The following is an 18,111-nucleotide window of genomic DNA, read 5'->3' on the forward strand; positions in this document are numbered from 1 at the left end:
AAATATTTGGGCACATTTTTAGCACTACTAAGTGCTAGCCCAAGCAAAAGGCAGCTGTTGGGAGTTTGAAGAGAAGAAACATTTTCTTTCCAAGCAGCAAGCAAGAGAACAAGGTTATCATTATCCGATGTATTTTTAAAGCTTATGAAGCTTAGCCCAGATGGGCTGCCTGTGTGCATGATAGGCAACTAAATATACAATCCAGAAGCAATGATTTCTTCATGGGATGTAGCTATCATTTCTTCTCAGGGTTGTTTTCTGGCATGTGACACACAGTAGGCCCTCACTGGATGAAGATGTTGAAAACTGCTTGCTGTTTTGGTAATGCATAGTCCTTGGGCTTAGACAGGGAAATCAATGATTTTGTTGTTGGAGAAGTCAGCTCACTGATCATAACCACTGTACCTTGTGGTGGCATACGTTACCATTGTACAGGTGACCTATGTAAACACTGCTGGGTACAAATGTAGATTTTGGCCCATATCTGCTGTGTAGGTCTATCTACAATTTGCACATTTGGGAATTTTTGAAAACCAGCCCATACAGGGCGCAGCTGCTGGCATTTTAAAGACACTCTGTTAAAAAGGGAAGTTTGAAAGCCAATTTATGCTCTTGAATATATGGCAACTATATTAGTCTATTTTTATTACTGTAATGAAATACCTGAGGCTGGATACTTTATAAAGAAAAGAGGTTTATTTAGACCAAAATTCAAACAGAATGGCATTGGCTTTTGCAAGGCTGCTCCAACTGCATCCTATTACGGCAGATAGCATCATAACTGTGATAGGGCATGCAAGAAGGAGCAATCACGTGGTGAGACATCGGCACACGGGAAAGTGCTGATCTTGGTGTTACAACTACTTGCTCTCATGAGGGCAACCAGGGACCCAAGAGAACTACGTAATCCTTCTGAGGGCAGTGCCCCCAGTATCCTCCCACTAGACTCTGCCTCTTAAAGGTTCCACCACCTCTTATATTACCAAACTATAGACCAAGTTTCCAGTACGTAAATACTTGGGAGATACACTCAAACCACATCCAAACCATAGCAGCAATCATCTCAGATTCCATTAGGATTTCAAAAATACCATAGCACAGCAGTGGTCCCCAGCTACATGTCTCACTCCCAGCACTGAGATCAGGTCTTGTCTCCATACTTGGGAGTCCAATATTTGATTGTAGGGAGAACTCCTAATGGAAAGCAAGCTGAAAGACTTAACCTCTGGCAGCTGACAATATTTATTTGGCAATGGCTTGCTCACTAAAGTGTGCCCAGCTTCCAAGTCACTGCCCTAGATCAGCCAACCCATCATGCTTGGTAGTTATCATCTCTTGGTATCTCCCCAACTCCCTGCTAACAGCACATACTCAGAGCTACCCAATAGGGCAGAATGGAAACATTCTTTTCCTCATATTGGCCATGGTTGAAAGAGACGTATTGCTTACAGTATTGTGAATCCTTGTGTGAAGTCATTGTTTCTGTCTTGCAAATGGAAAACTGAGGGAAAATTAGAACATATGCATACTTAATTTTTAGCATCTATCATGATTCTAAACTCAAACTTAGGGACATAAAAATGTGTTAATACAAAATTTCATCAGCTCATGCAATGATTCTGTTAGGTAAATTCAGTTTTACAGCCTGAAGAGTTTATTAGAAGTATTTTTATTTAATTATTCAGTGTTTATAGAGCATGTCATGAATGGAGCAACCCAATGATGACTGTCTACTTTCTATGGTTGTGCTGCTTTATGAGAAGTATGTTTGCACCACAACTTCTCTGCCTTTGCCTTCCTCCCTGCCATTATGAGGTTTTATTTATTTTTATTTTTATTTTTTTTAACAATTTATTTTATTTTTTATTTTATTTACGGGCAGAGTGGACAGTGAGAGAGAGAGAGAGAGACAGAGAGAAAGGTCTTCCTTTGCCGTTGGTTCACCCTCCAATGGCCGCCACCGCCGGCGCACCGCGCTGATCTGATGGCAGGAGCCAGGTGCTTATCCTGGTCTCCCATGGGGTGCAGGGCCCAAGCACTTGGGCCATCCTCCACTGCACTCCCGGGCCACAGCAGAGAGCTGGCCTGGAAGAGGGGCAACCGGGACAGAATTCGGCGCCCCGACCGGGACTAGAACCTGGTGTGCCGGCGCCGCAAGGCGGAGGATTAGCCTAGTGAGCCGCGGTGCCGGCTCATTATGAGGTTTTAAAGCAAGAGGAGCAACAATCCTTATGTTTTTAAATCCTCAGGTATTTCATTACAGTAATAAAAAATAAACTAATATAGTTGCCATATATTCAAGAGTGGAAGGTGGCCCAAGTGCTTGGATCCCTGCACCCACATGGGAGACCTGGAAGAAGTTCCTAGTTCCTGGCTTCAGCCTGGCCCAGCCCCGGCTATTGCGGCCATTTTGGGAGTGAATCAGTTGATGGAATCTCTCTCTCTCTCTCTCTCTCTCTCTCTCTCTCTCTTTTCTTCTTTCTCTCTCTCTCTCTAATTCTGCCTTTCAAACAAATAAAATGAATCTTTAAAAAATAAATCATTTTGGTGTAGAAAAGAGAGAAGGCCAAGGGTGGCATTGTGGTGCAGTAGGTTAAGCTGCTGCCTGCAATGCCTGCAGCCAGTATGGCTGCCAGTTCAAATCCCAGCTGCTCCACTTCTGATCCAGCTCCCTGTTAATGCATTTGGGAAAACAGTGGAAGATGTTTCAAGTCCTTGGGCTCCTGCACCCACATAGGAGACCCAGATGAAGCTCCTGGCTCCTGGCTTCAGCCTGTGGCTCAATAATTGGGCCACACGAGTGAACATCTTTAAAAATTTTTCTTATTTATATAAGGCAAACCAATTTCATGTATTTCATATGTACATATTTAAGAGCAAATGATACTTTCCACCCTACCCTCCCTCCTGTCACACTCCCACCCTCCCTCCTCCTTCCTTTCTTATTTTTTCTTTTAATTTGGACAATGACATACTTTGTTTATTTTGTAATCACAAGCTTAACCCTCCACTAAATAAAGAATTTAGCAAGTAGTAAGTAGAAAAACCACTGTGCCTCAAGAGTATAGACAAGGGCTATAAACAATAATCAAATCTCAAAATGGCAGTTTCACTCATATACATTACATTTTTGTGCTCTATATATTAGTTACCACAAATCAGGGCAATGAACTTCTTAGGACAAGGAAAGAGGTGTATGTGTTAATAGCTGAACTTAAGTTTGGCCTGAAGAGGGGCTGCCCAAAGATCACAAGACTTGGCCTGGGCTTCTGCTTTCACCAGCAACTCGGATGCTTGGTTACTAAAGTCCTTAGGAGGGGAACAAAGCAAATGAATGGTGTAGTGGGCCCTAGGGGCCAGGGCTAAGATCTGCCAGGCACCTGAGATCGCAGTCCTAGTTCCCACCAAGAAAGACCCTGTCTCATCTCTGGTCTTCCCTTTCTCCATCACACTCTCCCTCACTTCTGTTTCTCACTTCCAGGGAAGAAGAAATCCAAATTTAAAGCCTTCAAGAGCTTTTTTGGCAAGAAGAAGAAAAAAGATTCTGAAGATGTCCAGGGAGCAAAGTTGCTGAAAACAAGCATTCCTGACAATATTAACACCTCTTCCCTGAAGCCAGCTCATGGCAGCCAACAGGTTCAGCCTAGGTAAGCTCAGATGGAGTGGAGGGAGATGGGGACAGCTCATGGGGCAGACACCTAGATCTAGGTCCCCCTTTGGTAGCCAGACCACCAGTGGACCTTTGGGATTGGATTTTCTTGCTCCCCAGGCCGTGGGAGTTGAGCTTGCAACCATTGCCAGTACAGCCATATCCAGGGCCTTGTCTCTGTGTCTATACGTGTGCGTGTTGTCAGGGCTGCACAGCTCAGTGGCTTGGAGGGTGACAAATGCACACCCTATTCCCCAAGAGTACTGGGTGAAGAAGGTGCATAGAGACCAGGGAAACCCTTTTTATCACAGCTAAAATAGCCCAAGATGTGGAGCCTCCTGCTAATGAAGAGCTAGAGGCCTGCTTCATATGGTGACAATAGCCTACATCATTTAGGAGGCTTGGTCTGCTGTGCTTGTCCAGCCCTCAAACTACAGACCTGGCCAAGGGGAGCCAGCTCTCATAAAGAGTGCTTACAGTCTCAGATTGTAAAGCCATCTAGCGGTGGGGGTAGGGGGAGATCATAATCATAACATTACCTTATTGCTATAAACCACACACACACACAGGGGAGATCATAATCACGAAGTTACCTTAGTGCTATAAACAGACACGCACGCACGCACGCACACATGCATGCAGACAAACCAAGGCAAATCCCTTTCTCCTTCTACCCCAGGAGACTGGAGGAAATGCCATAACCGCTCATGGAAGGGATAGGGAAGACTGTTTAGGAGCCAATACCACCTCCTCTGCTCTAATTTTCATCTGTGCTGCCCTGATTCCCATATCCTATTGGGTTCTTTCATCGGGACACCCAGAACCCCTAGCTGTCCCTGGCTCAGACGCCCACTTATGGTGTTCCGCTTGGGCCTGTTCTCCTGACCTTAAACTCCAGTCTTATCTTGGACTCCCCACAGAGCTTGTCATGGCTGCTAGCCATGCTTGGCGGTGGTGGGACAGTTAGCTGCCATGTCCCGCTGCCCCCAGCATACTTCCTGTAATAGAAGGGTCTGGCAGTACATATGGTTCCTTAAGAAGAACCTTAATGAGTGCATCCAGCATGACAGCATGAGGAATTTCAGATAGCCTCGCTAGTGGTGGAGATGGTTTTTGGACAGAGGGGCTCATTTCATACTTCGCAAGTAACAACATAGACCATTGCTTTATAGCTTTAAGTGAGACTAAGCCTAGCCCTGTCCGGGGTGAAGGAGTGGCATTCGGATTTACTCTGCAATGTCTCCAGAAATTGACAAGGACCATCTCCTAGTGCCACCACTTCCCCATCTTACTTGTTCCTTCCCCTCCAAAATGCTCCATTCACTCTGATGGATTTTCCACGCATGTGCACCTGAAAGACAGACAGAGACATAGGGGGGTAGTCTTTGCACATAGGCTAAATTAATGAAAAAATATAACCAAGGGGCTTGATGATCACACCTGACCTCAATCTCTTGCTTAATGTGCTAGGGGAGGAACCCGGAGACTGTCATTCAGGAGGCAGGGAGGGAGATTAACTTTTTTCATTCATGGAATCAGTCATAATAAAACATAGAGCCAGCCTTTCCTTGGCATGCTTAATGGGACCAGTATCTGCTTCCAAGTCTATATTAAGCTGCATCTGATGGAACATGCAAATCTCATTCCTTCATTTGATTTCTTAATGGGTAGTTGTTGTAATGTGCTTTATTGCCTTTAATTAAGGCCAAGCCACTATTTGGAGTTTGGGGTTTTTTTTTTTTCTCTCTTTGCCTCTGGGCAGCAGCTCAATGAGCACAGATATGTTCGTGTACAAGCACTGCAGTTTCTGACAAATTCAGGCACAACGGGTGCCAGTGAAATCCTTTGATCAGGGAAGGCTTAGCACTAGACAGCCAGTTCCACAGCTGCACTCTGGCTGATACATAGCATGGAAATGAGAGAGAGTTCTAAGCCCACCGTTAGCCTGAGATTTCCTCTGTTGCTCTGCACAAAGCAGAGCATACACAGTAGTTGGAGAGGCTACGTTGGTTCTGAGCCTGATTGAGTTAGCAGGTCATATGAATGAAAATATGTGTGCATCATGAGCATATGTATGTATATGGAGATATCTGGAAGTATTATTCCCTCGATGCTGAGTCAGTCATATGAGGGTACTTCAAAAGTTCAGGGAAATGGAATTCAAGAATAAATTCAAGGGAGCCAGCATTGTGGTTCAGCATGTTTAGCCACCACTTAGGACTTGGGCATCCCAGGTGGCCACCAGTTAGAGTCAGAGCTGCTCCACTTCTGATCCAGCTCCCTGCTAATGCACCTGGGAAAGCAGTGGAAGATGGCCCAAGTGCTTGGGCCTCTGCCACCCACGTGAGAGCTCCTGGCTCAGGCCTGACCCAGCCTCAGCCATGGTAGCAATTTGGGGAGTGAACCAGCAGATGGAAGATCTTTCTCCTTGTCTGTCTCTTCCTTTCCTTTGTAACTCTCTTTCGAATAAATAACTAAATAATTAAATCTTAAAAAAAGAAATAAATTTGAGGCCAGTGTTGTGGCATAGCAGGTTAAGCCTCTGTGTGCCATGCTGGCATCCCATATAGGCATCGGTTTAAGACCCAGCTTTTCCATTTCCTACCCAGTTCCCTGCTAATGTCCTGGGAAAGCAGCACAAGATGTCCCAAGTGCTTGGGCTCCTGCACTGATGTGGGAGATCTGGAGGAGGCTCCCAGCTCCTGGCTTCAGCCTGGTCCAACCCTGGCTCTTGCAGCCATTTGGGGAGTGAACCAGTGGATGGAAGATTCTCTCTCTCTCTCTCTTTCTCTCTTCCTCCTCCTCCTCTTTCTGTAACTCTGCCTTTCAATAAATAAATAAATAAAAGAAAGAAAGAATGTAATTTGGTGCAAAAAGTTTTTGATATCGTATGCCCATTAAGAGTTTACCTTGATCATCATAATAAGTTTTCGAGTGCTGTTTTAATGAAGCAGAGTGTGTTGCTTTTACCACCAGAGCCACCTGGGTAGTAGCAGAGTTTTATAGAGAAAAAGTGGGTAGGAATTTAGAGCAAAGTAGAAGACATCTGGCCGGTGCCGCGGCTCACTAGGCTAATCCTCTGCCTGCGGCGCCAGCACACCAGGTTCTAGTCCCGTTCGGGGCGCCAGATTCTGTCCAGGTTGCCCCTCTTCCAGGCCAGCTCTCTGCTGTGGCCAGGGAGTGCAGTGGAGGATGGCCCAAGTGCTTGGGCCCTGCACCCCATGGGAGACCAGGAGAAGTACCTGGCTCCTGCCATCGGATCAGCGCGGTGCGCCGGCTGCGGCGGCCATTGGAGGGTGAACCAACGGCAAAGGAAGACCTTTCTCTCTGTCTCTCTCTCTCTCACTGTCCACTCTGCCTGTCAAAAAAAAAAAAAAAAAAAGACATCTGCCTCTTTTGCTAGTCCACAAACCACCGTAGAGGCGGTTCCATTTTACATTCCTACTAGCAGTATATGGGATTCCAATTTCTCCAAAACTTTGCCAGGACTTGTTATCATCTGAAATTTGTATTTTAGCCATTCTCGTGGATGTGAAATGGCCTCTCATCACAGTTTTGATTTATATTTCCCTGCTGAATCATGATGTTGAAGATCCTTCCATGTACTTGTTGGCCATTTTTCTACCTGTTTTGGATAACTATTCAGACCCCTTTTTTCATTTTTAAATTGGATTGTCTTTTTATTATTTAATTTATTAATAATTAATAAGTTTTTTATATATGCTAGCTGGCCATTTCTATATCTTTTTTTTAAAGATTTATTTTATTTATTTAAAAGACAGAGTTAGAGAGAGGTAAAGACAGAGAGAAACGTCTTCCATCCGCTGGTTCACTCCCCCGATACTGCAACGGCCAGAGCTGCGCTGATCTGAAGCCAGGAGTCAGGAGATTCTTCTAGGTCTCCCACATGGGTGGGCCATCTTCTACTGCTTTCCCAGGCCATAACAGAAGCTGGATTGGAAGAGGAGCAGCTGGGACTCAAACCGGCGCCCATATGGGATGCTGGTGCTTCAGGCCAGGGTGTTAACCCGCTGTGCCACAGCGCCGGCCTCTCTATATCTTTTTTTTTTTTTTTTTAAATATCTTATCTATTCAGATCCTTTTTTCATCTTTTTTTTTTTTGACAGGCAGAGTTAGACATTGAGAGAGACAGAGAGAAAGATGTTCCTTCTGTTGGTTCACTCCCCAATGGCCACTATGACCGGCGCACTATGCCGATCCGAAGCCAGGAGCCAGGTACTTCTCCTGGTCTCCCATGCGGGTGTAGGGCCCAAGCAGCTGGGCCATCCTCCACTGCCTTCCCGGGCCACAGCAGAGAGCTGGACTGGAAGAGGAGCAACTGGGATAGAACTCAGCGCCCCAACCAGCACTAGAACCCGGGGTGCCGGTGCTGCAGGCAGAGGATTAGCCTAGTGAGCCGCAGTGCCGGCTCCTTTTTTCATCTTTAAATTGGGTTGTCTTTCTATTGTTGAATTCCTTAAGAATTAATAAAAGTTAATAAGAGTTCTTTATATATGCTAAGTGACATTATATTAAGTGCAATTAATCGGACACAGAAAGACAAATGCCACATGTTCTCCCTCATTTGTGGGAGCTAAAAATAAAAAATAATGTGAACACAAGTTGTTGACTATTAGAGGCCTAGAGACAGTTTGGATATAAAAAATAGGGTAAGTTGGGTATGGTTTATGGATAGTGACAAATGCAGTAATATAAGATGTTAATGGGGGAAGCTGGTGTGTGGTATATGGGAAGCCCGAGCACAACCGGATGCATTTTATTTCATTTTCTTGCCTAATTTCCTTGACTATACCCTCCAATACAATGTTGAATAGAAGTGACAGGAACAATCATCTTTGTCTTATGCCCTTAGGAGGAAAGCATCTGTCCTCTGTCATCAAGAATGATATTAGCTATGGGTCTGGCAGAGCTGTCCCTATATCAAGATTGAGTACACTTGTCATGAGAGGGTGCTGGGTTTTATAAGTGTTTGTCCTACATCTGTTGAAATGTTCATGCGCTGTTTTTTTTATTCTGTTGATAAGAGTGTGTCATAGTCACTGGTGTTCATATTCAACAAACCTTGTAATACTTGCAGATTCTGCTTTTTCATGATATGTAATTTGTTTTTTATTTCTTTATTTATGTGTAATAAGCCTCGAAAGTTTTAAAACATAAAATACATTACTGTGTCCCACAGGAGTCTTTTTGCATCTTTAGCCTTTCATTTCTAACTTTTCCTAGACTTCTCTACCACATAATTGTCCCCCATAAGAAGGTAATTTCTACATGGGTTTAGTAGTTTGGGGAGGGGAGGATGGGTGGTACCTAAGATGACTTTGAAAATGGGCCTGATGCATCACAGGGCCCCTGTGTGACCTGGTGAATAAGGGCCTTTCATTTAAGTGAGATCTTTGGTATTTAAAACAAATCTAAATGAAAGTGCTATGGAGAAATTTGCACACATACCCTCTGGGGTATGTGGCAGGCCATAGTATGGATATACGTCTGTCTTCAGTTCTTGTGGCTCTCAGACTGCTTTTACAGGATCATTGCTTTCTCCCCAGGCCCAAGAGCAGCATGGGAAACAAAGCCATATCTCATGACAGCATCTTCCTATTGGATCCTCAGTCGGAAAGGCCGGCAAGTAAGATGTTTACTTCCATGGAGCGCCAGAAAGGCAGACTGATGCAGGTAAGAACCCGTGAGCTTCAGTGCATAATGGAAGGCTGCTCTTCCCTTGCTCTTACCTCACCCCCAAAAGGAGGGAGAAATTTGGCCTTGCTTCTCAGCTGATCCTACACGACAGGGCTGTTATAAGCAGTAAATGAGGGAATAAATATATAACATGCATACCTATTGCCTGGTACACTGTGTTGGCCAGTATTACCATAGTCACCTCTCTGAACACACCCCAGACAACGACATTCCATGGTTTATGTGCTAGCATACCAGCTCCTAAGTTCTTTTATGTTTCTCTTCCACAGAGATCTTACGTTTACAGAACTCTGCCTAGAACTGGCACTAGCGTCCGGGGAACCATGTCTGGAGTTATGTTTGGAGCTGTGCCTCGACATATGCCCAAAAGTGGAATCTGGGTGGCAGGCTCCAGGATCACAGAGGTAACAGGGTGGAACTGGTCAGAGCATGGACAGAAAAATCTGTGCTTGAAATCTCACTCTGCCATTTCCTGGCTGTGTGACCCTGGGCTAGTTGCTTAACCTCTCTGAGCCTCTCTTTTTATCATCTACAATAGATATAAGAATATCTACCTTGAGAGGTTGCTTGTGAGAATTCGATGAAGACTCGGGAAGGTTAAGGAAGTTGCTTATGCCCACCAAGGTAGTAAGCTGTAGACTTGGATATCTCACTCAGGTGTGCTGACCTCTAAATCCGTGGTCTATCCACTGCCCCTGTCCCTAAGATGCTCAACTTCGTTGTACTTGCCTGGACTTCTCTGTACCTTAGCTCCATAAAATGCAGCGTGTACATAGGACAGTCTCTCTCTTTTATTCTTATTAAAGAATGAAAGTGCTCAGAGATTATTAAGCATTTTTTTTTAAAAAAACATTTATTTGAAAAGCAGAGTTGGAGAGAGAGAGAGAGAGAGAGAGCGAGCCCTTCCATCTGCTGGTTCACTCCCCAAATGGCCACAATATCCAGGGCTGGACCAAACTGAAGCCAGGGGCCAGGAGTTTCTTCCAGGTCTCCCATGTGGGTGCAGGGGTGCAGGGGCCCAAGCACTTGGGTCATCTTCTGCTGCATTCCCAGGCACATTAGCAGGGAGCTGGATGGGAAGTGGAGCAGCCAGGATTTGAACAGGCACCCATATGGGATGCTGGCACTGCAGACAGAGGCTTTACCCAATGAGCCACAATGCCAACCCCATCCCCACATTTTTATATTATATATATAAATTATAATATATAAATTATAATCTATTAATATATATTAACTTCCACATATGAGAGAAAACATGGTTTTTGTCTTGTGTGTTTGGCCTATTTCACTTCACATAATAACCTGCAGTTTCACCCATTTTGTTGCAAATTCCAGGATTCCATTTTTTTTAGCTGAGTAATATCCCATCGTGTATTTTTACTACATTTTCTTTATCCAGTCATCAGTTGATGGATATCTAGGTTGATTTCATGTCTTTGCTGTTGTGGATTGGGCTGCTATGAACATGGGAGTACAGGTATCTCTTTGATAAGCTGACTTCATTTCCTTTGGATATATTCCCAGAAGTAGGATAGCTGGGTCATACGGTAGATCTATTTTTAGTTTTTTAAGGAGCCTCCAGACTTTTTTATAATGGCTGTGTTAATTTGCATTCCCAACAACACTGACTTACAGTTCCCTTTAGCCATCAGGGAAATGCAAATGAAACTACAATGAAGTATCATTTCACTCCAGTTAGAATGAATATTATCCAAAAGCCAAAACATAACAGATGCTAGTGAGTATGAAGAGAAAATAGCTGATTATTGTGCCTTTGATGGAAGCTACAATAGCTCATAGGCAAATTTCTTTGCATGTTTGATTTGGTCCCACACCTCGCACCTTTGGCCCGATCCCCTAAACCTTTCCTGGGAAACAGCTGCAAACAGTACAGTGTGTTAATAAGACCTGAGCCATCAACACTCAGATTGACTTTTTTTTAAAGATTTATTTATTTATTTGAGGGGCAGAGTTACAGGGGGAGAGAGAGAGGGAGAGACAGACAGAGATCTTCCATCTGCTGCTTCACTCCCCAAATGACCACAACGACCGGAGCTGTGCTGATCCGAAGCCAGGAGCCAGGAGCTTCTTCTGGGTCTCCCACATGGGTGCAGGGGCCCAAGCCCTTGGGCCATCTTCCGCTGCTTTCCCAGGCTTTAGCAGAGAGCTGGATTGGAAGTAGAGCAGCTGGGACTTGAACCAGCGCCCATATGGGAGGCTGGTGCTGCAAGCAGTGACTTAACCTACTACACCACAGTGCTGACCCCAAGCAGGTTGACTTTTGGTGGAAAACTTCCCTGAAGTGCCAAGGTGACAACTCCAAATGGCAGGGTAGTTGATAGCACTAAGTCAAGGGTCCTGACACCCAGTGCCACATAGAAGCTGGGGCAAGTATGAAAATGCCAGTGGTTGGGTCCCTTGAAGGGGCAGCATCCTTAGTGGATTAATTAACATCTAGAGCAAATAGGAGACTGTGGGAGAGGAAATCCAGGCGCATGGTTATGTCGGAAATGCTGAGATGGAGCCAGTTTTATCCACTGCCAAATTTTCACCTGATGTCTGTTCTGAAGTGTTAGGAATGTGGGTGCCTACTCTGCAGTGCATTTTATGTTCTTTTTACTCGAGCAGAAATTGTTCAGAATATGCAGCAGCAGGTTATTAACCTTTTCCTGTTGTTGAATCAAACACTGCTTGGAAGGCCCACATTCCATATCAGAGTTCCTGGGTTGCAGTCTCAGCCATTTCAAATCCAGCTTCCTGCTAATGTGCACCTTGGAAGGCAACAGGCGAGGGCTCAAGTACTTGGGTCCCTGCCACTCACCTGAGAGATCTGGATGGAGTTCCCAGCTCTTGGCATTGGCCTGGCTCAGTCCCTGCCATTGCAGGCATTTGGGAAGTGAACCAGTGGATAAAATCATTCTCTCTCTCTCTTTCTCCCCTCCTCCTCCCTTCCTCCCTCCTTTCCTTTCTTTCTTCTTTCTGTCCCTCTGCCGTTCAAATACATTAAAATTTTAAAAAATGTAAAACAATTGAATGTAATTGTTGAAGAAACAGACCTGCCCTTGTGGCTATCCTTAAGGAACCAGACACACCATTTGTTCTGTCTGTTGCTTTTTAAACTTCTTGAACTTGCCATTCAGCGTGGGACCTCTTCTTCCTGGCCCTTGTAGTTCAGAGACAGGAGAGTACAGTGGTTAAGAACAGAGGCAGTCAAGCTGGGCAAGCTTTTCAAATGCTTGCCCTGCCCTGGGAGATTTAGGGCCAATTCTATCACCTCTCCAAGTTTGTTTTCTCTATCTGTAAAATGGAAACCATCATCCCAAAATATCTCAAAGAATTGTCATGAGGTTTAATGAGATGCCTCTATGGAGAGCACTCCCTGCCTGGCACATTGTAAACCCTCAGTACAAGTGAACCTTCCATTTGCCTCGTTATTATTATTAGAGCTGGGATTTGGGATGGTTGATCTGGCCTCTTGCCAAGATCCCCCAGTGGGACCTGGTAGTAATCAGGGAACACTGGACACTCTGACCAGGAGTGTTTCATGGCGAAATCTTGGCAAGCCTCCATTAGAGCCCCTTTTCTTCGGCTACTGTCTCTGAAGGCTATGGGTCCTGAGCCGAGCAGAGTCTACAACAGATGCAAGCATGGTAGCTCCATGAGAGCAAGAATTTTGTTCTTTTCCTGTTGTAGGCCCAGTTTCTGAAATAGGGCGTAATACATTGTAGATAGTATTTGTTAAAGATAAAATCAAGAGTCCCAGCCATATGGAAAGGACCGTGGTAAGGAACAATACCTAAAAGTTAAGTGTACTATGATCTTCAAACAGAAGTGAACTAAATTAGTTGATTGAATCCCTCCGCCAAACCCAAAGCAATACATTTTTATCTCCTTGGGAAACCAGGATTAGTTCTGTAGATTTTCTTTTAAAAAATCCTAGATAATCAGTCTTGACATGATTAAAATAGGCAATTAACACAGTGAAGATCCAGTACCGACATTCCCTGGAATAATGGAAGCAAGGATTGTAGTTTGGATGCTACCCCTAGAGCATAACCCAAGATTCATTTCTTTAAGAAATAGACTTCTAAAGACATGGCCGAGATTAAAAAACAAAGGTCAGAATGAAACAAGATTTGAAGTTATCACCAGTAGGGAAATAACACCAGAATTCTAGTTTTGCTCAAACAAGCAATTTGAAATTTCTGTCTCTGGGGATTGTCAAAAGTGTGCAGCAGAGGGTAAACCAAGGTGGTTAGTCTTTGTTTTGAGTGTGTACTAGAAGTGAAGGCAGGGAGGCAGGAGATTCTTTTCTGGGCCTGTTTTTTCATTTTGTGTTCTTAGTCCTTCAAGCATTAAGGAGCAAGAGTACCAATAACACACAGGTTTTAATTTTTCCCTCCCTTTTGACAGGTCCCACCACTGCCACCACGCCAACCCAGCATCAGCCCATCGCTTATCCGATCTGACATATTTTCTGATGAATTTAAAGAAATTTCTGTAGATGATGAGCCAGTTGACAGCTCACAAACGAAGGCTTCATCATACAAGATCTTGGCACTGAAGAAGGTATTAGCCCCATCTTATGGGACAGGTTGGGAGGTCACAGGTCAGAGCCACAATTTCTTCTTTAATTCTCTTTTCTTCTGCTTTATCCCAACACTAGAGGAGGTGTGTGTGGAAGGAGAGCTGCCATTCTTGGATTTTATTTTGTAAGATTGTTTCTATTTTCCACCCAATTCTAGAAACCAAATAATCAAAATTTTAATTTATAAGGAATGGAAAGTAACATTTCAGAAAAAATAAGTTTACAGATATTTTCAGTTATTTCATGAATATAAAAATAGAGGTTTTTTTTTACTGATGTAACACTCTTTACATTTGAATCCCAAAATCTCAAAAGTTACAGCATGCAGTACTATTTGGTAGATACATATTCATATGAAAAATCAGTTGACATATATGTGTGTTTCATATGTGTAGGTGTGTCAACCGAATGATATCCAACAACAACTGACCAATTAGTAGATTGTGCCCAGATAACACTCCCATTCTCAAACTGATGCATGTTTAATTTAATTGGTTGTATTGAACTTGAGAGGGCTTTTGTGGTGAAGTAGGTTTTAGAACAATTAACCTTGAGAATTTAAAAGTAAACAGAAGTATAATTTATAATGAAGATGATTGGACAATTAGAGCAAACCTCTGTTTTGTTGTTGAAAGAGCCCATGGAGGGAAGCAGCCCTCAGGTAATTATGTCAATAACAGCAGCAACAACAAAAGAGGTTAGGACCTAAGTTGAAACAGACTGGTAGTAGATGGATTAATGCTCACTGATTTATATTTGGGCTATGATTGTATTTTCTGTAGAATGCTGCTACATCAGATGAATTGGGATGGACAGTATGAATTGGTGGAAGGATTGAATTACATACCTGTTTTTGTTGTGATAAAACACAGATAATTTTTATGATTTTAACCATTTAAAGCATGCAATTAGGAGGCATTGTGTACATTCATTATGCTGTGCAACCATAATCACTATCTTATTCCAGAATTTGTTTAGTTCTCCCAAATGAAAACCCAGCATCTATTAAGCAGTCATTCACCATTCCTATCTCCCATCAGCCCCTGACAATAGCTAATCTGCTTTGTGTCTCTGTATTTGCCTACTTTGGATATTTCACACAAATGGAATCATGTAATATGTGATCGTTGTGTCTGGCTTCTTTCAATTAGTGTGATGCCTTGAAGGTCATCCATGTTGTAGCATGGATGTTTGCGGCTAAGTAGTACTCCATTGTAGGAATGTACCAGAGTTTCTTTAGTCATTTACCCCTTGATGGACATTTATGCCTTTTGCACTTTTTGGCTATTATAAAGAGTGCTACTATATTTTTTTAAAAAGATTTGTTTATTTATTTGAAATCCAGAGTTACACAGAGAGAGAAGGAGAGGCAGAGAGAGAGAAAAGTCTTCCATCTGCTGGTTTACTCCCCAATTGGCTGCAATGGTTGGAGCTGAGCTGATCTGAAGCCAGGAGCCAGGAGCTTCCTCCAGGTCTCCCACGCAGGTGCAGGGGCCCAAGGACCTGGGCCATCTTCTACTGCTTTCCCAGGCCATAGCAGAGAGCTGGATCAGAAGTGGAACAGCCGGGACTAGAACTGGTGCCCATATGGGATGCCAGCACTGCAGGCGGCAGCTTTATCCGCTATGCCACAGTGCTGGCCACGAGTAATACTATATTACAAACATTTATGAGCATTTTTTTATTTGAACACCTGTTTGTGATTATTTTCAATATAGGTTGAGCATGCCCAATCTGAATATTGAAGATGTGAAATGTTCCCAAATCCCAAACTGTTTATGTGCTGTTATGACACCATAAGTGGACATCATAGGATGGGTTGCAGTCAAAATACAGGCACACTAAAAATATTGTACAGAATGAATTCAGGAACATAAATGAATATCGTGTTCACACTTTAATTCCATCTCTAAGATATCCTGCTATGTATATGCAAATATTCTGAAATCCAAAAAATTCTGAAATCCAAAACATTTCTCACCCCAATCATTTCGGATAAGAGTATTCAACTTGATATGCCTAGAGGTGAAATTATGTGATCATACGTTAATTTTATGTAACTTTGTGAGGAACCACCAAGCTCCTCCCCAGCAGCTACACTCCTTTACATGACATTCCCATCAGGAAAATCTGATTTCTCCACATCTGGGCCAGCACTTCTTCTTTTCATTTTTTTTCTTTTATTGTGGTCATGTTAGTGAGTGTGAAGTATCTTGGTGTGATTTTGATTTGCATTTCTTTAGTAACTAATGATATTAAGCATCATTTCATGAGCTTGTTAGCCATTTGTGTCTCTTCATTACAGAAATACCTGTTTAAGCATTTTGCCCATTTACTAATTGAGTTTTTTGGTTGTTGTTGAGTTGTAAGAGTTTTTTTTTTTTTTATATTCTGGATGGTAGGCTCTTATCAGGTATATGATTACAAATATTTTCTCCTATTCTGCAGTTTGTCTTTTAACTCTCTTGACAGTGTCCTTTGATGAACAATTGTTTTTTTAAAAAGAGATGAACACCAATTTTTTTTCCATGTGGTACTTTTCTTTTTTGTGTCACATTTAATTGCCAATTCTTTTTAAATTTTAATTTATTTATTTGAAGGTCAGAGAGACAGAGGCAGAGAGACAAAGAGATCTTCCATTCACTGATTCACTCCTCAAATGTCTGTAACAGCCAGGATTGGGCCAGGCAGAAACCAGGAGCCTGGAACTCCATCCAGGTCTCCCATGTGGGTGGCAGGGACTCAATTCTTAAACCATCATCTGCGCCTCCCAGGATGTACATTAGCAGGAAGCTGGATCAGATGCAGCTGAGATGGGACTTAAGCCAGGCACTTCAATATGTGCTTCAGGCACCCCGTGTAGCATCTTAACCACTGCACCAAACACCTGCACTCTTATTGGCAATCCTGAGATCATGAAGATTTACCCTATGTTTTTTCCTTAGAGTTTTAGCTCTTACATTTAGGTCTTTGTTCCATAGTGAGTTAATTTTTCTATATGATATAACAGTTCACACTCATTCTTTTTATGTGGCTAAGTTGGACCAGCACCAGTGCATGAAAAGACCATTATTTGCCCATTGAATTGCCTTGGTACCCTTGTTGAAAATCAGTTGACCATGGATGAATAAGTTTTTTCCAGACACAGTTCTATTCCATTTATCTATATGCAAATCCTTATATAAGAAGCAAGTTTTTGTAGTAACTGTATCTTTGTAATAAGTTTGAAGATGAGAAGTGTGAGTCCTCCAATTTTGTTCTTCCTTTTCAAAATTGTTTTGGCTATTCTGGATCCCTTGCATCACAAGTTTTATAATCAGATTTTCTGTATTTTCAAAATGGTACATTGGGAATTTTATAGGGATTACATTGAAGTTGTAAATCTCCTGACAGTATCACCATCTTAATATTGAGTTTCCCAATCCATATATATGGGATGTCTTTTTATTTCTTTAGGTCTTTTACATTTTTTTCAGCAATGTTTAAATTAGTTTAACCTCCTTGGGTAAATTTATTAAGTATTTTATACTATTATAAATGGCAGTGTTTTATTAATTTCATTTTTAGATTTTAATTTCTAGCATATTGAAATACAACTGACTTTTGTGCATTGATCTTATATCCTTCGGTGTAGGTGAATTCACCTATTGGCTTTAATAGTATTATGAGACTTCTTTAGAATTTTCTCCATAACGATCATGCCATTTGTGGTAACTTTATTTGTTCCTTTTCAATTGGATGCCTTTTGTTTCTTTCTCTTGACTAATTTCTCTGGCTGGAACTTCCAGTAGAATGTTGAATAGAAGGGACAAAAGCTGAAATCCTTATCTTGTTCCTGGTCTTGGGGGAAAGCTTTTAGTCTTTCACCATTAAATATATTAGCTGTGAAATTTTCATATATATTTTATATCCTTAGTTTGTTAAGTGTTGTTTTTTTAACCATGAAAGTATATTGAATTTCGTCAAATGCTTTCTCTGCATCAATTGGTAATATCACGTAACTTCTTTTTTTTTTTTAAGATTTATTTTATTTATTTGAAAGACAGAGTTACAGAGAAAGGTAGAGACAGAGAGAGGTTTTCCATCCGCTGGTTCACTCCCCAGATGGCCACAATGCCTGGAATTGCCAATCCAAATCCAGGAGCCAGGAGCT

General features: G+C 42.6%; 1 protein-coding gene across 4 annotated transcripts in view; it reads left to right on the top strand.

The window, feature by feature from the left end:
• KIAA1210 (KIAA1210 ortholog) overlaps positions 1–18,111 on the top strand; it is a 74,363-nt gene that overhangs the window by 28,860 nt on the left and 27,392 nt on the right. For 3 of the 4 annotated variants that reach the window (XM_008272926.4, XM_002720213.4, XM_051827337.2), the window contains exons 3-6: positions 3,482–3,647; positions 9,217–9,343; positions 9,637–9,771; positions 13,784–13,939. In XM_008272926.4, coding sequence (XP_008271148.1) covers positions 3,482–3,647; positions 9,217–9,343; positions 9,637–9,771; positions 13,784–13,939 — 584 coding nt within the window. The remainder of the gene's footprint in view (positions 1–3,481; positions 3,648–9,216; positions 9,344–9,636; positions 9,772–13,783; positions 13,940–18,111) is intronic. The other variant, XM_051827338.2, reaches the window with a different exon arrangement.

This window comes from Oryctolagus cuniculus, chromosome X, assembly GCF_964237555.1.
Source record: "Oryctolagus cuniculus chromosome X, mOryCun1.1, whole genome shotgun sequence".
Lineage (NCBI taxonomy): Eukaryota > Metazoa > Chordata > Mammalia > Lagomorpha > Leporidae > Oryctolagus > Oryctolagus cuniculus.